Here is a 25137-nt window from a genome sequence, read left to right on the forward strand (position 1 = left end):
TCCTGGGAGTGTATGATGGAGACAGTGTAGAGGGAGCTTTACTCTGTATCTAACCCCGTGCTGTACCTGTCCTGGGAGTGTTTGATGGGGACAGTGTAGAGGGAGCTTTACTCTGTATCTAACCCCGTGCAGTACCTGTCCTGGGAGTGTTTGATGGGGACAGTGTAGAGGCAGCTTTACTCTGTATCTAACCCCGTGCTGTATCTGTCCTGGGAGTGTTTGATGGAGACAGTGTAGAGGGAGCTTTACTCTGTATCTAACCCCGTGCAGTACCTGTCCTGGGAGTGTTTGATGGGGACAGTGTAGAGGTAGCTTTACTCTGTATCTAACCCCGTGCTGTATCTGTCCTGGGAGTGTTTGATGGACACAGTGTAGAGGGAGCTTTAATCTGTATCTAACCCTGTGCTGCACCTGTCCTGGGAGTGTTTGATGGGGACAGTGTAGAGGGAGCTTTACTCTGTATCTAATCCCGTGCTGTACCTGTCCCGGGAGTGTTTGATGGGGACAGTGTAGAGGAGCTTTATTCTGTATCTAACCCCGTGCTGTACCTGTCCTGGGAGTGTTTGATGGGGACAGTGTAGAGGGAGCTTTACTCTGTATCTAACCCCATGCTGTACCTGTCCTGGGAGTGTTTGATGGGGACAGTGTAGAGGGAGCTTTACTCTGTATCTAACCCCGTGCTGTACCTGTCCTGGGAGCGTTTGATGGGGACAGTGTAGAGGGAGATTTACTCTGTATCTAACCTCGTGCTGTACCTGTCCTGGGAGTGTGTGATGGGGACAGTGTAGAGGGAGCTTTTCTCTGTATCTAACCCCGTGCTGTGCTTGTCCTGGGAGTGTTTGATGGGGACAGAGGAGAGGGAGCTTTACTCTGTATCTAACCCCGTGCTGTACCTGTCCTGGGAGTGATTGATGGGGGACAGTGTAGAGGGAGCTTTACTCTGTATCTAACCCCGTGCTGTACCTGTCCTGGGAGTGTTTGATGGGGACAGTGTAGAGGGAGTTTTACTCTGTATCTAACCCCGTGCTGTACCTGTCCTGGGAGTGTTTGATGGGGACAGTGTAGAGGGAGCTTTACTCTGTATCTAACCCCGTGCTGTACCTGTCCTGGGAGTGTTTAATGGGGACAGTGTAGAGGGAGATTTACTCTGTATCTAACCTCGTGCTGTACCTGTCCTGGGAGTGTGTGATGGGGACAGTGTAGAGGGAGCTTTACTCTGTATTTAACCCCGTGCTGTGCCTGTCCTGGGAGTGTTTGATGGGGACAGAGGAGAGGGAGCTTTACTCTGTATCAAACCCCGTGCTGTACCTGTCCTGGGAGTGTTTGATGGGGACAGTGTAGAGGGAGCTTTACTCTGTATCTAACCCCGTGCTGTACCTGTCCTGGGAGTGTTTGATGGGGTCAGTGTAGAGGGAGCTTTACTCTATCTAACCCCGTGCTGTACCTGTCCTGGGAGTGTTTGATGGGGACAGTGTAGAGGGAGCTTTACTCTGTATCTAACCCCGTGCTGTACCTGCCCTGGGAGTGTTTGATGGGGACAGTGTAGAGGGAGCTTTACTCTGTATCTAACCCCGTGCTGTACCTGTCCTGGGAGTGTTTGATGGGGTCAGTGTAGAGGGAGCTTTACTCTATCTAACCCCGTGCTGTACCTGTCCTGGGAGTGTTTGATGGGGACAGTGTAGAGGGAGCTTTACTCTGTATCTAACCCCGTGCTGTACCTGCCCTGGGAGTGTTTGATGGGGACAGTGTAGAGGGAGCTTTACTCTGTATCTAACCCCGTGCTGTACCTGTCCTGGGAGTGTTTGATGGGGACAGTGTAGAGGGAGCTTTACTCTGTATCTAACCCCGTGCTGTACCTGTCTTGGGAATGTGGGAGCTTGTCACGTGTATCAGGGATTAAGAGTTTTGGCTGATACTTGCTGCTGAGTTTATACTGGGAGGATTGTCATACCTCATCATCTGGGTCTTTGTCGAGGAAATGCTTTACGATGTGACTCGGCAGCATATTGTTCATCAGATTCTCGTTGTGTTTTCGTAGTTCCGCCATCTGCTCCATTTCCTGTCTGGCCAGCAATCTCCACAGGAAGTCCAGTCGAGCTGTTGCCTCAATCTGTGGGCCGCAATGGAAAAAAAGTTTCATTCGAACAAAATCTTACATCAGCAAGACAGCAGATTCTAAATTTTTCGAGTGTTGGCCATGGGGGACATTAATTATCCTCAATTCGGTCAAATTTAGCAGCTTAAATTCCTGCAACGCAGACAAGAGAAATTTCTTGATCACTGTGACTCTACACAGGAAGGACGTAGTTCTGGAACTCGTTCTGGAGAATGAAGTGAGGAATCGATCACGTTTCAGTGGAAGCGCATTCTGTAAATATTGAATGCATTAGAAAAACTTAAGAAGAGCAGGAGTTGTTCGCAAAGAACCTGCTCATCATCCAATGTGATCTAGGTGGATTCACCACCTGTGCTCCAGCTCCCAATGTACCTCGATTCCCGGAGAGAATTAAAAATCTTTACCAGTCAATTGTACATGCCCCGCCCCTCCCCCCCCCCCCCCCCCCACCACCCCAGACCACCCCACCCCCCACCCCGCCCCAAACAATATAAGGGGAACTGAGGGAGGAAAATTCCTGCAGTGTGTCCAGGAAAATGTTTTCACCCAATTAGTGACAAACCCAATGAGAGGAGATACAATTCCAGACCTGGCCTTGGGGAACGATGAAGGGCAGGTGGGTGAAGTGACGGTTGCCGAACATATCGGGGATAGTGATGACAATACACTTCGGTTCAGTATTCCCATGGAAAAGGACAGCGATAAAGCAGCAGGAAATATTTTGAACTGGGGGAAGGCAGATGTTGCAGATAAGAGAAGGGACTTGGCCGGGGTGGACTGGCCGGCATTGCTGGAGGATAAATCTGTGGAAAACCAGAGGAAAGCACCAAATGGAGAGATCCTAAATGTACACAGTAGAATGTCTCCTCCGGGAATAAGAGTGGTACTGCCAAATCTGGACCCCCCCCCCCCCCCGGTTAACATAAGAACTAGGAGCAGGAGTCGGCCATCTGGCCCCTCGAGCCTGCTCCGCCATTCAATGAGATCATGGCTGATCTTTTGTGGACTCAGCTCCACTTTCCGGCCCGAACACCATAACCCTTAATCCCTTTATTCTTCAAAAACTATCTATCTTTACCTTAAAAACATTTAATGAAGGAGCCTCAACTGCTTCACTGGGCAAGGAATTCCATAGATTCACAACCCTTTGGGTGAAGAAGTTCCTCCTAAACTCAGTCCTAAATCTACTTCCCCTTATTTTGAGGCTATGCCCCCTAGTTCTGCTTTCACCTGCCAGTGGAAACAACCTACCCGCATCTATCCTATCTATTCCCTTCATAATTTTACATGTTTCTATAAGATCCCCCCTCATCCTTCTGAATTCCAACGAGTACAATCCCAGTCTTCTCAACCTCTCCTCGTAATCCAACCCCTTCAGCTCTGGGATTAACCTGGTGAATCTCCTCTGCACACCCTCCAGCACCAGTACGTCCTTTCTCAGGTAAGGAAACCAAAACTGAACACAATACTCCTGGTGTAGCCTCACTAACACCTTATACAATTGCAGCATAACCTCCCTCGTCTTAAACTCCATCCCTCTAGCAATGAAGGACAAAATTCCGTTCGCTTTCTTAATTTCCCTACAACTTTTTGTGACTCATGCACGAGCACACCCAGGTCTCTCTGCACAGCAGCATGTTTAATATTTTATCATTTAAATAATAATCCCTTTTGCTGTTATTCCTACCAAAATGGATAACCTCACATTTGTCAACATTGTATTCCATCTGCCAGACCCTAGCCCATTCACTTAACCTATCCAAATCCCTCTGCATACTTCCAGTACCCTCTGCACTTTTCGCTTTACCACTCATTTTACTGTCATCTGCAAACTTGGACACATTGCCCTTGGTCCCCAACTCCAAATCATCTATGTAAATTGTGAACAATTGTGGGCCCAACACAGATCCCTGAGGGACACCACTACTGATTGCCAACCAGAGAAACACCCATTAATCCCCACTCTTTGCTTTCTATTAATTAACCAATCCTCTATCCATGCTACTACTTTACCGTTAATGCCATGCATCTTTATCTTATGCAGCAGCCTTTTGTGTGGCACCCTGGCAAAGGCTTTCTGGAAATCCAGATATACCACATCCATTGGCTCCCCGTTATCTACTGTACTGGTAATGTCCTCAAAAAATTCCACTAAATTAGTTAGGCACGACCTGCCCTTTATGAACCCATGCTGCGTCTGCCCAATGGGACAATTTCCATCCAGATGCCTCGCTATTTCTTCCTTGATGATAGATTCCAGCATCTTCCCTACTACCGAAGTTAAGCTCACTGGCCTATAATTACCCGCTTTCTGCCTACCTCCTGTTTTAAACAGCGGTGTCACGTTTGCTCATTTCCAATCCGCCGGGACCACCCCAGAGTGAATTTCGGTAAATTATCACTAGTGCATTTGCAATTTCCCTAGCCATCTCTTTTAGCACTCTGGGATGCATTCCATCAGGGCCAGGAGACTTGTCTACCTTTAGCCCCATTAGCTTGCCCATCACTACCTCCTTAGTGATAACAATCCTCTCAAGGTCCTCACCTGTCATAGCCTCATTTCTATCAGTCACTGGCATGTTATTTGTGTCTTCCACTGTGAAGACCGACCCAAAAAAACCTGTTCAGTTCCTCAGCCATTTTCTCATCTCCCATTATTAAATCTCCCTTCTCATCCTCTGAAGGACCAATATGTACCTTAGCCACTCGTTTTTGTTTTATATTCTGAGCAAATTTACTCTCATAATCTATCTTACTCTTTATAGCTTTTTTTAGTAGCTTTCTGTTGCCCCCTAAAGATTTCCCAGTCCTCTAGTCTCCCACCAATCTTTGCCACTTTGTATGCTTTTTCCTTCAATTTGATACTCTCCCATATTTCCTTAGATATCCACGGTCGATTTTCCCTCTTTCTACCGTCCTTCCTTTTTGTGGGTATAAACCTTTGCTCAGCACTGTGAAAAATCGCTTGGAAGGTTCTCCACTGTTCCTCAACTGTTTCACCATAAAGACTTTGCTCCCAGTCTACCTTAGCTAGTTCTTCTCTCATCCCGTTGTAATCTCCTTTGTTTAAGCACAAAACACTAGTGTTTGATTTTACCTTCTCACCCCTCCATCTGTATTTTAAATTCCACCATATTGTGATCGCTCCTTCCGAGAGGATCCCTAACTATGAGATCATTAATCAATCCCGTCTCATTACACAGGACCAGATCTAGGACCGCTTGTTCCCTCGTAGGTTCCATTACATACTGTTCTAGGAAACGGAATGTTCTTTTGTTCTAGGAAACTATCGCGGATACATTCTATAAACTCCTCCTGGAGGCTGCCTTGACCGACCTGGTTAAACCAATCGACATGTAGATTAAATTCCTCCATGATAACTGCTGTACCATTTCTACATGCATCAGTTATTTTCTTTGCTTATTACCTGCCCCACCATAATGTCACCATTTGGTGGCCTATAGACTACAGTAGTCCCCTGTTATACCGCACTCCGCAATACCGCGGTTCGCGATATACGGCGGGGGGGCTTATGGACCCCAACTGTCAGCTTCCCTCTCCAGATCAAAGTGAGTTGGCCGCTGAAATTGACATTGCTGGCTGATTGGAGGGAGAGAGCAGAGAACACAGGAGGAGGTTATACGAGCCTCTGCAAGACCAGCATGGTCTCACATCGCCCCTCCCCTCTGTAGCCCTGTATTCTAAAATTAACCCCCATCGTGGATATCCGCGGCTCGGATGCAACGCGGGTGGCTGTCTTGGACCCCAACACCCGCGTTATAAAGGGGGACTACTATACTCCTTTCAGTGACTTTTTCACCTTACTATTCCTGATTTCCACCCAAATTGCCTAATTCCCGTACCAGCCTTCCCGAACAGGCGCCGGAATGTGGTGACTAGGGGCTTTTCACAGTAACTTCATTTGAAGCCTACTTGTGACAATAAGCGGTTTTCATTTCAAATGTATTCAACCTTATCCTCCATAGCACCGATGTCATCCCTTACTATTGCCCGGATGTCATCCTTAGGGGCTGTTTAGCACACTGGGCTAACTCGCTGGCTTTGAAAGCAGACCAAGCAGGCCAGCAGCACGGTTCGATTCCTGTAACAGCCTCCCCGAACAGGCGCCGGAATGTGGCGACTAGGGGCTTTTCACGTCACTTCATTGAAGCCTACTCGTGACAATAAGTCATTTTCATTTCATTTAAATAACAGAGCTACACCACCTCCCTTACCATCTTGCCACATTAGTTTAAACCCTCCCCAACATCTCTAGCAAACACCCAGATATCAGTTCCAGCCCTGCCCAGGTGCAGACCGTCCGGTTTGTACTGGTCCCACCTCCTCCTGGAGGAATACAGCGGAAGTTCACACAGAAAAAGAAAGTGTACGATAGGCATAAAGAAATAAGTACTGCAGATAGTCTAGACAAATATCGGAAATGCAGGCACAAAGTCAAAAAGGAAATAAGGAAATCAAAGAGAGACCATGAAAAAAGATTAGCAAGTAAAGTTAAAGAAAACCCAAAGATGCTTTACCAATATATTAATGGTCAAAGGTTATTTAATGAAAAAGTGGGACCTATTAGAGATGAAGAGGGGAACGTGTGTGTAGATGCAGAGGCTGTGGGAAGGGTTTCAAATGAATATTTTGTCTCTGAGTTTACAAAGGAAATGGATGATGCAGATACACTTGTGCAGGAGGAACACTGTGAGATATTGGATGGGATCCTCATAAAGAGAGAGGAGACTCGAAGGATTGGAATCCTTGAAAGTTGCTAAGTTGCCAGGGCCAGATGGATTGTTTCCGAGGCTGCTGAAGGAGGTCAGGGAGGAGATAGCAGATGCTCGGAGGATGATTTTCCAATCCTCAGTAGACACAGGGGAGGTACCGAGGGACTGGAGAAATGCAAACGTGGTCCCATTGTTTAAAAAGGGATTGACGGAAATGCCAAACAATTATAGGCCAGTTAGTCTAACATCAGCAAATTACGCGAATCAATCCCAAGAGATAGGATTAACTGTCACAGAGAAAAGATGTGGAGATGCCGGCGTTGGCCTGGGGTGAGCACAGTAAGAAGACTTACAACACCAGGTTAAAGTCCAACAGGTTTGTTTCGAATCACTAGCTTTCGGAGCACTAGCTCCTTCCTCAGAAGGGAAGGCGAGGATGAGTCAGAGATGGTCAGCATGAATTTGTTAAAGGGTGGTCTTGCCTCACAAATTTGATCGAATTCTTTGAGGAAGTGACAAGGAGGTTGATGAAGGTAGTGTAGTGGATGTGGTGTACATGGATTTTAGGAAGGCGTTTGACAAAGTCCCACATGGCAGATTGGTCAAGAAGTGAAAGCCCATGGATACAGGGCAATGTGGTGAACTGGATAAAAAGTTAGCTTAGTGACAGGAAACAAAGGGTAATGGTCGATGGCTGCCCTTGCAATTGGAAAGTTGCTTCAAATGATATTCCTCAGGGCTCGGTGTTGGGAGCCTGACTGGGTGTGTTATATATTAACGATTTGGACTGAATGGTGGGGGGGGGGGGGGGGGGGGGGGGGGGGGCGGCGGCACAAAGATTGGCTAAGTGGGGTCAGTGTAGAGGATAGCTACAATTTCCAGAATGATATAGATGGATTGGTGAAGTGGACGATAAAGTGGCAGATGGAATTTAACACAGAGAAGTGTGAGGTCATATGTGAAGAGAAAGCGATTGGTAAAGAGGAATGTAGGCCCCCTACAGACAGAAACAGGGGAATGCATAATAAAGGACAAAGAAATGGCTGAGCAATTGAATACATACTTTGGTTCTGTCTTCACAAATGAGGACACAAATCAGATCCCAGAAATGTTGGAGAATGAAAGGTTTAGTGAGAGGGAAGAACTGAGGGAGATCAACATTAGTAGAGAAATGGTGATGGGAAAATTGATGGGATTGATGGCGGATAAATCCCCAGGACCTGAGAATCTACATCCCAGAGTGCTTAAGGAGGTGGCTCTGGAAATAGTGGATGCATTGGTGGTCATCTTCGGGGATTCTACAGACTCTGGAACTGTCCCTGCAGGTTGGAGGGTAGCTCACGTCACTCCGACATTCAAAAAGGGAGGTAGAGAGAAAGCAGGGAATTATAGACCAGTGAGCCTAACATTGGTAGTGGGGAAAATTCTTAAATCCATTATCAAGGACTTTATAGCGGAACATTTAGAAAGCAGTGGCAGGATCAGTCAGAGTCAGCATGGATTTATGAAGGGAAAATCATGCTGAACAAATCTGTTGGAATTCTTTGAACATGTAACCAGTACAATTGACAAGGGGGAGCCAGTCGATGTAGTATATTTGGACTTTCAGAAGGTGTTTGACAAAGTTCCGCAGAGATTATTGTGCAAAATTAAAGCGCATGCGATTGGGGGAAATGTATTGAGGTGGCTAGAAAGCTGGTTGGCAGAGAGGAAACAAAGAATAGGGATTAATGGGTCCTTTTCAAATTGGCAGGCAGTAAACAGTGGGGTACCACAGGGATCGATGCTGGGACTCCAGCTATTCACAATATATATTAATGATTTGGATGAGGGAACAAAATGTAACATCTCAAAGTTTGCAGATGATACCAAATTAGGTGGGAGGGTGAATTGTGAAGAGGATGCAGGGATCCTACAGCAAGATCTGGACAGATTGGGCGAGTGGGCAAATCAATGGCAGATGCAGTATAATTTGGATAAGTGTGAGGTTATTCAGTTTGGAAGCAAAAACAGGAAGGCAGATTACTATCTGAATGGTTGTAAATTGGGAGAGGGGAGTGTGCAGCGGGACCTGGGTGTCCTTGTGCACCATTCGCTGAAGGTAAGCATGCAGGTGCAGCAGGCGGTAAAGAAGGCTAATGGTATGTTGGCCTTCATTGTGAGAGGTTTCGAGTATAGAAGCAGGGATGTGTTGCTGCAATTGTACAGGGCCTTGGTGAGGCCACACCTGGAATATTGGGTACAGTTTTGGTCTCTTTTTCTGAGGAAGGATGTTCTTGCTCTTTCGAGAGTGCAGCGAAGGTTTACCAGACTGATTTGAAGGATGGCGGGACAGTCATATGAGCAGAGATTGACTAGATTAGGATTGTTCTTGCTGGAGTTCAGAAGAATGAGGGGAATCTCACAGAGACTTATAAAATTCTAACAGGACTAGACAGGGTAGATGCAGGGGAGATGTTACCTATGATGGGTGTGTCCAGCACCAGGGGTCACAGTTTTAGGATTATGGGTAAGTCAAATTCACAAATGACAGGGCCTTGGTGAGGCCACACCTGGAGTATTGTGTGCCGTTTTGGTCTCCTTCTCTGAGGAAGGATGTTCTTGCTCTCGAGGGAGTGCAGCGAAGGGTTACCAGACTGATTCCAGGGATGGCAGGACTGTCATATGAGGAGAGGTTAACGAGGTTGGGATTGTTCTTGCTGGAGTTTAGAAGAATGAGGGGGGATCTCATAGAAACGTATAAAATTCTAACAGGGCTAGACAGGGTAGATGCAGGGAAGATGTTACCAATAATGGGTGTGTCCAGAACCAGGGGTCACAGTCTGAGGATTCAGGGTAAACCATTTCGGACAGAGATAAGGAGACATTTCTTCACCCAAAGAGTGGTGAGCCTGTGGAATTCATTACCACAGGAAGTAGTTGATGCTAAAACTTTGAATATATTGAAGAGGCGGCTGGATATAGAACTTGGGGTGAATGGGATCAAAGGCTATGGGGAGAAAGCAGGGTTAGGCTATTGAGTTGGATGATCAGCCATGATCGTGATGAATGGCGGAGCAGGCTCAAAGGGCCAAAAGGCCTCCTCCTGCTCCTATCTTCTATGGATCTATGTATCTATGTATCTATGCCTTGGAGACAGTGCAGAGGAAGTTTACAAGAATGTTGACAGGGCTGGAAAAGTGTGTCTACGAGGAAAGATTGGATAGATTGGGGTTATTTTCCGTGAAATAAAGAAGGCTGAGGGGTGACAATGGAGGTGAACAAAATTATGAGGGGAAGTGATAGAGCGGACAGGAAAAAACTGTCTCCCTTGGTGGAGAATTCTAGAGCCAAGAAACATAGATTCAAGAAAAGAGGCAGAAGGTGTGGAGGGGACGTGAGAAAGGGTATTTTTACACAGAGGGTAGTGGGAGTCTGGAATTCGCTGCCCGAGCTGGGGGAGGAGGCAGAGACCCTAAACTCTTTTAAAAAGGACCAGAATCTGTATCTTAAGTTCTCTAAGCTACAGGACTGTGGACCGGGTGCAGGAAGGTGGGATTAGAAAGGGTACCTGGGTGCCCCCGGGCTGGCATGGACAAATGGCCTCTTTCTGTGCTGTACCTTTTCTCTGAATCTATGATTGTAAACCCCCCCCAGCCCAGCCCCATCCCCATCCCCCATCCCCCAGCCCCCAGCCCCATCCCCCAGCCCCATCCCCCATCCCCCAGCCCCCAGCCCCATCCCCCAGCCCCATCCCCCATCCCCATCCCCCAGCCCAGCCTCAGCCCCCAGCCCCATCCCCCATCCCCCAGCCCCCATCCCCCAGCCCCATCCCCCAGCCCAGCCCCATCCCCCAGCCCCCAGCCCCATCCCCCAGCCCCATCCCCCATCCCCAGCCCCATCCCCCATCCCCAGCCCCATCCCCCAGCCCCATCCCCCAGCCCCCAGCCCCCATCCCCCATCCCCCAGCTCCCATCACCCAGCCCCATCCCCCAGCCCCATCCCCCATCCCCCAGCCCCCATCCCCCAGCCCCATCCCCCAGCCCATCCCCCAGCCCCAGCCCCTCCCCCAGCCCCCAGCCCCATCCCAGCCCCTCCCCCAGCCCCATCCCCCATCCCCCATCCCCAGCCCCATCCCCCCAGACCCATCCCCAGCCCGCCCCATCCCCCAGCCCCCAGCCCCCATCCCCATCCCAGCCCCCATCCCCAGCCCCATCCCCCAGCCCCAGCCCCCATCCCCCAGCCCCCATCCCCCAGCCCCCACCCCCAGCCCCATCCCCCAGCCCAGCCCCATCCCCCAGCCCCCATCCCCCATCCCCCAGCCCCCATCCCACATGCACCCATCCCCCAGCCCATCCCCCATCCCCCCAGCCCCCAGCCCCCCATCCCCACAGCCCCATCCCCCATCCCCCAGCCCCAGCCCCCAGCCACATCCCCATCCCAGCCCCATCCCCCAGCCCCACCCCATCCCCAGCCCCCAGCCCCATCCCCCATCCCCAGCCCCCATCCCCCATCCCCAGCCCCATCCCCCAGCCGCCAGCCCCATCCCCCATCCCTCAGCCCCCATCCCCACCCCCCAGCCCCATCCCCCAGCCCAGCCCCATCCCCCAGCCCCAGCCCCCAGCCCAGCCCCATCCCCCAGCCCCATCCCCCAGCCCCATCCCCATCCCCCAGCCCCATCCCCCATCCCCAGCCCAGCCCCATCCCCCAGCCACATCCCCAATCCCCATCCCCATCCCATCCCCCAGCCCCCAGCCCAGCCCCATCCCCCATCCCCCATCCCCCATCCCCCAGCCCAGCCCCATCCCCCAGCCCCCATCCCCCAGCCCACATCCCCCATCCCCCAGCCCCCATCCCCCAGCCCCATCCCCATCCCCCAGCCCATCCCCCATCCCCCAGCCCATCCCCCAGCCCAGCCCCATCCCTCGGCCCCATCCCCCATCCCACAGCCCCATCCCCCATCCCCCAGCCCAGCCCCAAGCACCATCACCCAGCCCCATCCCCCAGCCCCCAGCCCCATCCCCCATCCCCCAGCCCCCAGCTCAGCCCCATCCCCCATCCCCCAGCCCAGCCCCATCCCCAATTTCCCATCCCCCAGCCCCATCCCCCATCCCCCAGCCCCATCCCCAGCACCATCCCCCATCCCCCATCCCCCAGCCCCATCCCCCATCCCCCAGCCCCATCCCCCAGCCCCATCCCCCATCCCCCAGCCCCATCCCCCATCCCCAGCCCCATCCCCCATCCCCCAGCCCCCATCCCCCAGCCCCATCCCCCAGCCCCATCCCCCATCCCCCATCCCCCAGGCCCCATCCCCCATCCCCCAGCCCCATCCCCCATCCCCCAGCCCCATCCCCATCCCCCAGCCCCCAGCCCCCATCCCCCAGCCCCCAGCCCCATCCCCCAGCCCAGCCCCATCCCCCAGCCCCCCCCCCATCCCCCAGCCCCATCCCCATCCCCCAGGCCCCATCCCCCATCCCCCAGCCCAGCCCCATCCCCCATCCCCCATCCCCCATCCCCATCCCCATCCCCATCCCCCATCCCCCAGCCCCATTCCCCAGCCCCCCCCCATCCCCAGGCCCAGCCCCATCCCCCATCCCCCAGCCCCATCCCCCAGCCCCATCCCCCATCCCCCAGCCCCATCCCCCAGCCCCATCCCCCAGCCCCATCCCCCAGCCCCATCCCCATCCCCCATCCCCATCCCCCAGCCCCGTCCCCCAGCCCAGCCCCATCCCCCAGCCCCATCCCCCATCCCCATCCCCAACCCCATCCCCCAACCCATCCCCATCCCCCAGCCCCATCCCCCAGCCCAGCCCCATCCCCCAGCCCAGCCCCATCCCCCAACCCCATCCCCCATCCCCCAGCCCCATCCCCCAGCCCAGCCCCATCCCCCAGCCCCATCCCCCATCCCCAGCCCCATCCCCCAGCCCCATCCCCCAGCCCAGCCCCATCCCCCAGCCCCATCCCCCAGCCCCATCCCCCAGCCCAGCCCCATCCCCCAGCCCCATCCCCCAGCCCAGCCCCATCCCCCATGCCCATCCCCCAGCCCCAGCCCCCATCCCCCAGCCCCCATCCCCCATCCCCATCCCCCAGCCCCCATCCCCATCCCCCACCCCCCAGCCCCATCCACCAGCCCCATCCCCCATCCCCCAGCCCCATCCCCCAGCCCCCAGCCCCCATCCCCCATCCCCCAGTCCCCATCCCATCCCCCATCCCCATCCCCCAGCCCAGCCCCATCCCCCATCCCCCAGCCCCCATCCCCATCCCCCAGCCCCAGCCCCCAGCCCCAGCCCCCATCCCCCACCCCCAGCCCCATCCCCCATCCCCCAGCCCCATCCCCCACCCCCAGCCCCATCCCCCAGCCCCATCCGCCAGCCCCATCCGCCAGCCCCATCCCCATCCCCCAGCCCATCCCCCAGCCCCATCCCCCAGCCCAATCCCCCATCCCCATCCCCCATCCCCATCCCCCAGCCCCATCCCCCAGCCCCATCCCCCATCCCCCATCCCCATCCCCCAGCCCCCATCCCCCAGCCCCCATCCCCCAGCCCCCATCCCCCAGCCCCCATCCCCCAGCCCCACCACCCATCCCCATCCCCCATCCCCCATCCCAGCCCCATCCCCATCCCCCAGCCCCCATCCCCCAGCCCCATCCCCCAGCCCCATCCCCCATCCCCATCCCCCATCCCCCATCCCCCAAGCCCCATCCCCCATCCCCATCCCCCATCCCCATCCACCAGCCCCATCCCCATCCCCCATCCCCCATCCCCAGCCCCCCATCGCCCCAGCCCCATCCCCCAGCCCCCATCCCCCCAGCCCCATCCCCCAGCCCCATCCCCCAGCCCCATCCCCCAGCCCCATCCCCCATCCCCCAGCCCCCAGCCCCATCCCCCATCCCCAAGCCCCCAGCCCCATCCCCCATTCCCCATCCCCATCCCCCATCCCCAATCCCCATCCCCCATCCCCCATCCCCCATCCCCATCCCCCATCCCCCAGCCCCCATTCCCCATCCCCCATCCCCCATCCCCCAGCCCCCAGCCCAGCCCCAATCCCATCCCCATCCCCCATCCCCATCCCCCACCCCCAGCCCCCATCCCCCATCCCCATCCCCAGCCCCATCCCCCATCCCCATCCCCCATCCCCATCCCCATCCCCATCCCCGCCCACCCCATCCACCATCCCCATCCCCCATCCCCCAGCCCCATCCCCAGCCCCCATCCCCCAGCCCCTCCCCCAGCCCCATCCCCCCATCCCCATCCCCCAGCCCCATCCCCCATCCCCATCCCCTCCCCCATCCCCATCCCCATCCCCAGCCCCCATCCCCCAGCCCCATCCCCCAGCCCCATCCCCCAGCCCCCAGCCCCCAGCCCCACCCCCCATCCCCATCCCCCATCCCCCATTCCCCAGCCCCATCCCCCATCCCCAGCCCCCATCCCCCAGCCCCCATCCCCCAGCCCCATCCCCCATCCCCATCCCCCCATCCCCCAGCCCCCAGCCCCATCCCCCATCCCCACCCCCATCCCCCTCCACCAGCCCCATCCCCCATCCCCCATCCCCCATCCCCCAGCCCCCATCCCCCAGCCCCATCCCCCAGCCCCCATCCCCCAGCCCCATCCCCCAGCCCCATCCCCCAGCCCCCATCCCCCAGCCCCATCCCCCATCCCCCAGCCCCCAGCCCCATCCCCCATCCCCCAGCCCCCAGCCCCATCCCCCATTCCCCATCCCCCAATCCCCCATCCCCAATCCCCATCCCCCATCCCCCATCCCCAGCCCCATCCCCCATCCCCCAGCCCCCATTCCCCATCCCCCATCCCCATCCCCCAGCCCCAGCCCAGCCCCAATCCCCATCCCCCATCCCCCAGCCCCCAGCCCCCATCCCCCATCCCCATCCCCCAGCCCCATCCCCCATCCCCATCCCCCATCCCCACCCCCATCCCCATCCCCCAGCCCAGCCCCATCCACCATCCCCATCCCCCATCCCCCAGCCCCCATCCCCCATCCCCATCCCCCATCCCCATCCCCCATCCCCATCCCCCATCCCCATCCCCCATCCCCATTCCCTATCCCCCATCCCCATCCCCCATCCCCCATCCCCATCCCCATCCCCCATCCCCATCCCCCATCCCCCATCCCCATCCCCCATCCCCATCCCCCATCCCCCAGCCCAGCCCCATCCCCCCAGCCCCAGCCCAGCCCCATCCCCCAGCCCCCATCCCCCAGCCCCATCCCCCAGCCCCATCCCCCAGCCCCCAACCCCATCCCCCAGCCAGCCCCATCCCCCAGCCCCATCCCCCAGCCCCATCCCACTGCCCAGCCCCATCCCCCATCCCCCATCCCCATCCCCAACCCCCAGCCCCCGGCCCCCCAGCCCAGCCCCATCCCCCAGCCCCCATCCCCATCCCCCAGCCCAGCCCATCCCCCAGCCCCCAGCCCAGCCCCATCCCCCAGCCCCCATCCCCATCCCCCAGCCCAGCCCCATCCCCCAGCCCCATCCCCCAGCCCCATCCCACTGCCCAGCCCCATCCCCCATCCCCCATCCCCCAGCCCCATCCCCCAGCCCCCGGCCCCCAGCCCAGCCCCATCCCCCAGCCCCCATCCCCATCCCCCAGCCCAGCCCCATCCCCCAGCCCCCAGCCCAGCCCCATCCCCCAGCCCCCATCCCCATCCCCCAGCCCAGACCCATCCCCCAGCCCCATCCCCCAGCCCCATCCCACTGCCCAGCCCCATCCCCCATCCCCCATTCCCCAGCCCCATCCCCCATCCCCCAGCCCCCATCCCCCAGCCCAGCCCCATCCCCCATCCCCCATTCCCCAGCCCCATCCCCCATCCCCCAGCCCAGCCCCATCCCCCATCCCCCATCCCCCAGCCCCATCCCCCATCCCACAGCCCAGCCCCATCCCCCAGCCCAGCCCCATCCCACAGCCCCATCCCCCATCCCCCAGCCCCATCCCCCATCCCCCATCCCGTAACCCAGCCCCCAGCCCAGACCAATCCTGCAGCACCCACAGATACAATGATTGCGGAGAGCATCCTGAGTTACCTGGCGTCCTTGGTAAATGACCGTCACAACAAACATTAACATTAGCATGAAGGTGATTCCTCGCTGCCAATCATAATAGGCACTGAAAGCAGAGCAAGAGAGACAAAAATACAATTAGATAATTCTTCCCAGTCATCAGAATGGAAATTCTCACGACCCAAACCCAGAGAGTGTGTGTTCCCCAGGATCCCAGGCCCAGGGGTGTGTGTTCCTCAGGAGCCCAAACCCAGGGGGTGTGTGTTCCCCAGGATCCCAGGCCCAGGGGGTGAGTGTTCCCCAGGATCCCAGGCCCAGGATGTGAGTGTTCCCCAGGAGCCCAGGCCCGGGAGGTGAGTGTTCCCCAGGATCCCAGGCCCAGGATGTGAGTGTTCCTCAGGATCCCAGGCCCAGGGGGTGTGTGTTCCCCAGGAGCCCAGGCCCGGGAGGTGAGTGTTCCCCAGGAACCCAGGCCCAGGGGGTGTGTGTTCCCCAGGATCCCAGGCCCGGGAGGTGAGTGTTCCCCAGGAGCCCAGGCCCAGGAGGTGAGTGTTTCTCCAGGAGCCCAGGCCCAGGGGGTGAGTGTACCCTAGGATCCCAGGCCCAGGGGGTGAGTGTTCCTCAGGATCCCAGGCCCAGGGGGTGAGTCTACCCTAGGATCCCAGGCCCAGGGGGGGTGGGGGGGGTGTTCCCCAGGATCCCAGGCCCAGGGGGTGAGTGTTTCTCCAGGATCCCAGGCCCAGGGGGTGAGTGTTCCCCAGGATCCCAGGCCCAGGGGGTGAGTGTTTCCACAGGAGCCCAGGCCAAGGGGGTGAGTGTTCCCCAGGATCCCAGGCCCGGCCCGGGGGGGGGGAGGTTGAGTGTTTCCCAGGCCCAGGGGGTGAGTGTTTCCCAGGCCCAGGGGGTGAGTGTTTCCACAGGAGCCCAAAGGCAGGCCTCTGAGACTCTTGAATGGGTTTCCACCGGGTGCTCGGTTTCCTCCACAGTCCAAAGATGTGCAGGTTAACAAGGAACAAAGAACAAAGAAAAGAACAGCACCGGAACAGGCCCTTCGGCCCTTCAAGCCTGCGCCGACCATGCTGCCCGTCTAAACTAAACTCTTCTACACTTCCGGGGTCCGTATCCCTCTATTCCCATTCTATTCATGTATTTGTCAAGATGCCCCTTAAATGTCACTATTGTCCCTGCTTCCACCACCTCCTCCAGCAGCGAGTTCCAGGCACCCACTACCCTCTGTGTAAAAAACTTGCCTCGTACACCTCCTCTAAACCTTGCCCCTCGCACCTTAAACCTATGCCTTCTTGTAATTGACCCCTCGACCCTGGGAAAAAGTCTCTGACTATCCACTCTGTCTATGTCCCTCATAATTTTGTAGACCTCTATCAGGTCGCCCCTCGACCTCCTTTGTTCCATTGAGAACAAACCAAATTTATTCAACCTCTCCTCATAGCTAATGCCCTCCATACCAGGCAACATCCTGGTAAATCTCTTCTGCACCCTCTCTGGGTGGAGGCTTTCTCCACATCCTTCTGGTAGTGTGGTGACCAGAATTGAACACTATACTCCAAGTGTGGCCTAACTAAGGTTCTATACAGCTGCAACATGACTTGCCAATTTTTATGCTCAATGTCCCGGCCAATGAAGGCAAGCATGCCGTATGCCTTCTTGACAACCTTCTCCACCTGTGTTGCCCCTTTCAGTGACCTGTGGACCTGTACACCTAGATCTCTCTGACTGTCAATACTCTTGAGGGGTCTACCATTCACTGTCCATTCCCTACCTGCATTAGACCTTCCAAAATGCATTACCTCACATTTGTCCGGATTAAACTCCATCTGCCATCTCTCCGCCCAAGTCTTCAAACGATTTAAATCCTGCTGTATCCTCTGACAGTCCTCATCTTTATCCGCAATTCCACCAACCTTTGTGTTGTCTGCAAACTTACTAATCAGACCAGTTACATTTTCCTCCAAATCATTTTTCCAAGAGTGGGGGTGTCAATTACAAGGGGTCACAATTTCAAGGTGGGAGAGGGAAAGTTTAAGGGAGATGTGTGTGGAAAATTTTTTCCGCAGAGGGTGGTGGGTGCCTGGAACACTTTGCCAGCAGAGGTGGTAGAGGCGGGCACGATAGCATCATTTAAGATGCATCCAGACAGATATATGAACAGGCGGGGAACAGAGGGAAGTAGATCCTTGGAAAATAGGCAACAGGTTTAGATAAAGGATCTGGATCGGCGCAGGTTGGGAGGGCCGAAGGGCCTGTTCCTGTGCTGTAATTTTCTTTGTTCTTTGTTCTTTGTATACTACGAACAGCAAAGGTCCCAGCACTGAACTTGCAGAACACCACTTGTAACAGCCCACCAATCAGAAAAGCACCCTTCCATTGCTATTCTCTGCCTTCTATGACCTAGCCAGTTCTGTATCCATCTTGCCAGCTCACCTCTGATCCCGTGTGACTTCACCTTTTGTACCAGTCTGCCATGAGGGACCTTGTCAAAGGCCTTACTGAAGTCCATATAGACAACATCCACTGCCCTACCTGCATTAATCATCTTTGTGACCTCGTCGAAAAACTCTATCAAGTTAGTGAGACACGACCTCCCCTTCACAAAACGATGCAGCCTCTTGCTAATGGGTCCACTTGCTTCCAAATGGGAGTAGATCCTATCATGAAGAATTCTCGCCAGTAATTTCCCTACCACTTTTTGCGACTTATGCACTAGCACACCCAGGTCTCTCTGCACAGCAGCATGTTTTAATATTTTATCATTTAAATAATAATCCCGTTTGCTGTTATTCCTCCCAAAATGGATAACCTCACATTTGTCAACCTTGATTTCCATCTATAAATTCTATGATTTTGCATTCTTTCAATATCAGCCTCTTCAGCATCCTAATTAAAATTTGTTATGTATATATAATAGACAAATTGGTGCTGGGTACAAGAGGATAAACGCTCCGATAAACACAAACAACCCAATCCAGAGTCAATTCAGAACAGGACATTTGAGGAACCGTGGTTTGTATAGTAAATACCGGATCAATTCAACAAATTAATACTGAGTGGGGAAGATTATATGAATACAAAAGGGTAACTATTCAGGTGCAAAGTATTCTATTGTAAAGTGCCACCAGTGATTTGGCCACAGAAAAGGATAAGGCCAGATTTTTATGTTACGATCGGGTGTTTACCCCCCACTCCTCCAACACACTTCACACCAGAGGCACCAATGTATCAAAATAGTGAAGGAGGGTTCAGTTGTCTGGAGAATTGGAAAATCCAAGTTAAAGGAGAAGGTCAGAGTGCAGGTTAATGAAGAGGATATTAAATGGGTTAAAGGAGCCGAGGGCTCAGGAGTAGGCTTCAATGAAGTTACTGTGAAAATCCCCTAGTCGCCACATTCCGGCGCCCGTTCGGGGAGGCTGGTAAGGGAATCGAACCGTGCTGCTGGCCTGCTTGGTCTGCTTTAAAAGCCAGCGATTTAGCCCAGTGAGCTAAACCAGCCCCTGGTGACAGGAATCTAACCTCAGGCAGAGCAAAAAAGGTGACAAGTGTGAGAAGGGAGGTGGCCAATGCAGGATTGAGGATGTTGTACCTAAATGCGCGCAGTATTCGGAACAAGGTCAATGAGCTTGTTACGGACATTGAAATTGGCCGGTACGATGTTGCGGGCATCACAGAGACGTGGCTGCAAGGGGATCAGGGCTGGGATCTAAATATCCAAGGATATGTGTCCTATCGAAAGGACAGGCAGATGGGCAAAGGGGGCGGGGTTGCATTGTTAGTAAGGAATGAAGTTAAATCGATAGCAAGGAGCGATATAGGATCAGAAGGCAGAGAATCTCTGTGGGTAGAGTTGAGGAGTCGCAAAGGTAAAAAGACCCTGATGGGAGTTATGTACAGGCCCCCGAGCAGTAGTCAGGATGTGGGGCAGAAAATAAATCAGGAGATAGAAAAGGCGTAAAAAAGGCAACATTACAGTAATCATGGGGAACTTCAATATGGAGGTGGAAACGAGCCATGAGGCTCATTTAAATATGTCGGCACTCGATTCTCTAGAGGTCCGGGAATTACTGTTCACAGCTGGGAGACATTGCCATGGTGCCATTTAGCACAGGTCCACACAAACGGTCCAGGCATAACGGTACCTGTAGGGGTCTGCCAGGCAATTTACGGCCCCCAGTGGTCAGGCTCTTGCAGGATGGTATCCTGACATTCCCGCTGGCAGCCAGGCACCTTGGCATTGCCAGGCAGTCACATTGGCACGGGCACCCAGGCACCTTGGCATTGCCAGGCAGTCACATTGGCACGGGCACCCAGGCACCTTGGCATTGCCAGGCAGTCACATTGGCACGGGCAGCCAGGCACCTTGGCATTGCCAGGCAGTCACATTGGCACGGGCAGCCAGGCACCTTGGCATTGCCAGGCAGTCACATTGGCACGGGCAGCCAGGCACCTTAGCTCTGCCACCTCACCAGCTTCCTGTAAGCGAACCGTTCCTTTATCCATGCTAATATGTTACCCCCACACCATGTTTTCTTGCCGTGTGTCATAACATCACCAAATACAAACATATTCGTTCTTAGCTAGCACTGGGCCATTCAACCTTTTGACCCTTTTGGAAATCCAAGTACACAACATCCACAGATTCCCCTTTCCCCTGATGATGATGATTGTTTTAAGTTCCTCACACCTTTTCATGTTTTGATTTTCGGGTGTCTTTGGGAAGTTTTCAAATTCTTCTCCAGTGAAGACAGACACAACATCCTTGTCTAAGGCCTCTGCCATTTCCTTGTTTTCCATTTTAAATTCCCCAGAATCACTTTCCAGAGGAGCACCATGATCTTCAGTTACTCTTTCAGAGGCAGAGGGCGGGATTCTCCAATAGAGGGGCCATGTCCCCACGCCTGCCAGAAAACGATCGCAAATCACTCAGGTCAGTGAGGAAGGAGCAGTGCTCGGAAAGCTAATGATTTGAATCAAACCTATTGGACTTTAACCTGGTGTTGTAAGACTTCTTACTGTGCCCACCCCAGTCCAACGCCGGCATCTCCACATCATAGTTAGACTCACCGGCCTGTAATGACCTGGTTTTTCCACACCTCACTTGGTGAATAATTAGCTGTCCTCCAATCCTCTGGCACCTCACCTGTGGCCAGAAAGGATGTGAAAATTAGCCCCTTGCAATCACCTCGCTTTCCTCACACAGCAGCCGAGGATACATCTTATCTGGGCCTGGGGATTTATCCACTTTTAAACCTGCTAAAACCGCTAACACCTCCTCCCTCTCAATGCTGATCAGTTCAAGTCTATCACAGCCTCTCTCCCTGATTTCTCCACCTACATCGTCCTTCTCCAGAGTGAATACAGTGGCAGAATACTCAGTTAATACCTCACCTACGTCCTTTAGTTCCACGCACAGGTTGCCACTTTGAACCCTAATGGACCACACTCTCTCCCTTGTTACCCTCTTACCCTTAATATGTTTATAAATCACCTTCGGATTTTCCTTTAGTTTCTCTGGCAGTATGTTTTCATTCCCCTCTTCACTCATCTGATTTTTTTTTAAATCACCCCCCCCCCCCCCCCCCCCCCCCCCCCTCTGAGCTTTCTGAACTCCTCCAAGGCATCAACTTCTTTTAGTCCGCTGTATCAGCTACAGCCTCCCTTTTTTTCCTGATCCAATCCTGTATTTCTCTGGATGTTCCCCGGACATTTTGGTTTTTCCCTTTACCTTGGCAGGAACTTTGTTCTCCCTCTATGTCCTTTTTGAATGACTCCCACTGCTCTGATGTAGATTTTCCTACCGTTATAGAGTCAATCTCTTCTTGGACAGTCCGTCAGGGTCGAGGGTGATTCGCTTCCACCCTGGGGAGGTGGGTTCTGCGGTGATTGAATAGTCCAATCCTGGAAATGCAGACTCTGCCACAGGTTTGGCAGGTTTGATGAGGTGGGTGGGTGGAACGCTCTGCATTCTGCCCTCCCCTTCCGCTTTTACACTAGGCTTCTGTGTCCTCCACCCTGCGATGCTCGAGGTGATTGGGGATTTGCGGGATGGTATTTCTCCAGTTTGTGCGTTCTGAGGCAGACGATTCCCGCTTGTCGATGGGGATATTGCTTTTATTTAGGGGGCCCTTCAGAGTGTCTTTGTAGCGTTTCCTCTGCCCTCCTAGTGATTGCAGAGCTCGGAGTAGCGCACTTATTTTGGGAGAAATGCGGACGTGGCCTCGCCATCACAGCTGGTCGAGGGGGACCCGTGCCTCGAAACTGGGATATTGGTCTGGGAGAGGATCATCACGTTGGTACACCTATCCTGCCAGTGGATTCGCAGGATTTTGCAGAGGCAACATTGGTGATATCTCTCCAATGATTTGAGGTGTCTGCTGTACATTGTCCGTGTTTCTGATGCATTCAGGAGGGTTTGACCATGGCTGCTCTGTAGACCATGAGCTGGGTGCTGGGTTTGAGGCCTCGGTCTTCGAATACTCTGCTCCTCAGGCATCCGAAGACTGCACTGGCGCATTGGAGTCAATGCTGGTTTTCATCGTCAATGTCTGCTGGCTCTGAGAGGAGGCTCCCGAGGTCTGGGAAATGATCCACATTGTCCAAGGACGCACTGTGGATCTTGATGATTGGGGGGCAGTTTTGTGCGGCAGGAGCGGGCTGTTTAATCTGATGATTGGGGGGCAGTTTTGTGCTGCAGGAGCGGGCTGTTTAATCTGATGATTGGGGGGCAGTTTTGTGCGGCAGGAGCGGGCTGTTTAATCTGATGATTGGGGGGCAGTTTTGTGCGGCAGGAGCGGGCTGTTTAATCTGATGATTGGGGGGCAGTTTTGTGCGGCAGCAGCGGGCTGTTTAATCTGATGATTGGGGGGCAGTTTTGTGCGGCAGGAGCGGGCTGTTTAATCTGATGATTGGGGGGCAGTTTTGTGCGGCAGCAGCGGGCTGTTTAATCTGATGATTGGGGGGCAGTTTTGTGCGGCAGGAGCGGGCTGTTTAATCTGATGATTGGGGGGCAGTTTTGTGCGGCAGCAGCGGGCTGTTTAATCTGATGATTGGGGGGCAGTTTTGTGCGGCAGCAGCGGGCTGTTTAATCTGATGATTGGGGGGCAGTTTTGTGCGGCAGCAGCGGGCTGTTTAATCTGATGATTGGGGGGCAGTTTTGTGCGGCAGGAGCGGGCTGTTTAATCTGATGATTGGGGGGCAGTTTTGTGCGGCAGGAGCGGGCTGTTTAATCTGATGATTGGGGGGCAGTTTTGTGCGGCAGCAGCGGGCTGTTTAATCTGGTGCCCATTCTCTCAGATGCTTCGGTGAATGCATCAACAATGATTTGTAGCTCGGCTTCGGAATGTGCGCACACACAGGCAGCGTCTGCTTCCTGCAGCTCGATGACAGATGGGGTGGTCTTGGTTCTGGCTGGGAGGAGTCAGAGGTTGAACAGTTTCCCGCTTGTCCGGTAAGTTAGCTCCACTCTAGCGGGGGATTCAGGGTGACGGAAGATGGAGGAGAGCGTTGGTGCAATGACACAGCCTGTTTGACCCCAGTTTGCACATGTATCGGGCCGGTGGGGGTTTGTTGGTGAGGACTGTTATGCTCTGTGTTGTGGCCGTAGTACAGATGCACACAGAACATCTACTTCTTTGACTAGCAAGATAATTTCTGAACAAGATTAACACTAACAAACTGTAATACAAACGGTAACTAATAAATTAATTCAGTGAAGGCTGAACAGGTGGGTAAAGTTTGCAAATAGACTCGGACTGTTTTCATTAGAAATCGGAGGTTAAGGTGGTGACATGATAGAGGTCTGCAAGATTATGAGGGGCGTGGATAGAGTGGATGGGCAGGCACTCTTTCCCAGGGTGGAGGGGTCAGTCCCCAGGGGGCATTGGGTTAAGATCCATGTGGCAAAGTTTAGAGGAGATGTGTGAGGCAGGTTTTTTACACAGAGGGTGGTGAGAGCCTGGAACGCGTTGCCAGGGGAGGGTGTGGAAACAGATACATTAACAGCGTTCAAAAGGCATCTTGACAAACACATGGATAGGGTGGGTATAGAGGGATACGGCACAAGGAAGTGCTGAGTGTTTTGGCAAAGGTTGGTATCATGACCGGTACAGGTTTGGAGGGCCGAAGGGCCTGTTCTTGTTCTGTATTGTTCTTTGTTCTATGTTCTCCTGGGGCTACTTCTCATGCGACTGTCCTCTAGTACGACTCACTACCAACTGCCGAATCTCTCCAGTCACATGGTGGATCTATATCGCCACCTGCTGGTTGTAGTCATACTGATAACTATATACAGTATATTGATATGCACATGTAGATCACCACATTGCTCTTCCTTTGGAGGTGTTGACATTTACAAAAGAAACTGTGCTTCACCAAACATGACATGCACAATGATTTCAAACATGTAACTGTACACGGTTCACTCCAGATTCAGTCTGTCAGGTTTACGATGTAATCTGGTTGATTTCCTGAGCAGTGGTGAAGTCGGCGATCGTGTTTCACCTTCATTTGTCGTTGGTGTTCCTGCTTGTTCGGTATTTATTGCTGCGGATGTTTCTCTGAGCGCTGACTCTGATTGGTGGTCTGTATCCTCTTCAGGTGGTTTGGGATTACATACCAACTCTTCTGTTAGACAAAACGAAGGAACATTGAACTTTGAACCGCGCTCTTCGGTTTCTCCACAAGACTGAGCCACCCTCAGTGCTGATGAGAAATGGATATGGACCTGCCTTTGCCAGCCTTACCCATCTGTTTCCATTGGCATTCTCCAGCCTAACCGTGTCACCTGGATGTGCTGGCTGGAGCTTCCTGGCGAATCTACCGTAGAACCCCTTCTGCCTCCTTTTCTGAAGAAGCAGCTTCCACTCCGGTCCTCGATCCACGGGGTGAGCTGTGATGGAAGGCAGGGTGGTCCGTAGCTACCTGTTCATCAGCAGCTGTGCTGGTGACAGCGCATTGATGAGCGGTCAGACCGATAGGCCAAAGGTGCCAGATCCATGTCCTCCTGGCTGCCAATGGCTTTCTGCAGTAGGGTTCGCTGGCAGTGCTACCTCCAGATAATTACAAATGCAGTCGATGACCAAAAGGTCTCTTCCATTGAAGTGGGAAAGATCCATGCCCACCTTCTGCCAAGGGGTTGTGATGATTTCCCCCATGTCCATCGGCTCTTTGCTCTGCCTGCACTGGAACTCCTGTCAACCATGGCCGTCATGTCTTGGGTGCTGCTGGGCAAATAAACTGTATCCCTGGCCCTGCACTTGCACTTTTCAATGTCCAGGTGTCTTCCAAGG

General features: G+C 54.1%; 1 protein-coding gene across 2 annotated transcripts in view; it reads right to left on the reverse strand.

The window, feature by feature from the left end:
• Nucleotides 1-25137, reverse strand: part of LOC119976849 (adenylate cyclase type 8-like) — a 221708-nt gene that overhangs the window by 45628 nt on the left and 150943 nt on the right. For both annotated transcript variants that reach the window (XM_038817615.1, XM_038817613.1), the window contains 2 exons: nt 15863-15944; nt 1952-2110 (listed from right to left, as the gene is read on the reverse strand). In XM_038817615.1, coding sequence (XP_038673543.1) covers nt 1952-2110; nt 15863-15944 — 241 coding nt within the window. The remainder of the gene's footprint in view (nt 1-1951; nt 2111-15862; nt 15945-25137) is intronic.

Source organism: Scyliorhinus canicula, chromosome 1 (assembly GCF_902713615.1).
Source record: "Scyliorhinus canicula chromosome 1, sScyCan1.1, whole genome shotgun sequence".
Lineage (NCBI taxonomy): Eukaryota > Metazoa > Chordata > Chondrichthyes > Carcharhiniformes > Scyliorhinidae > Scyliorhinus > Scyliorhinus canicula.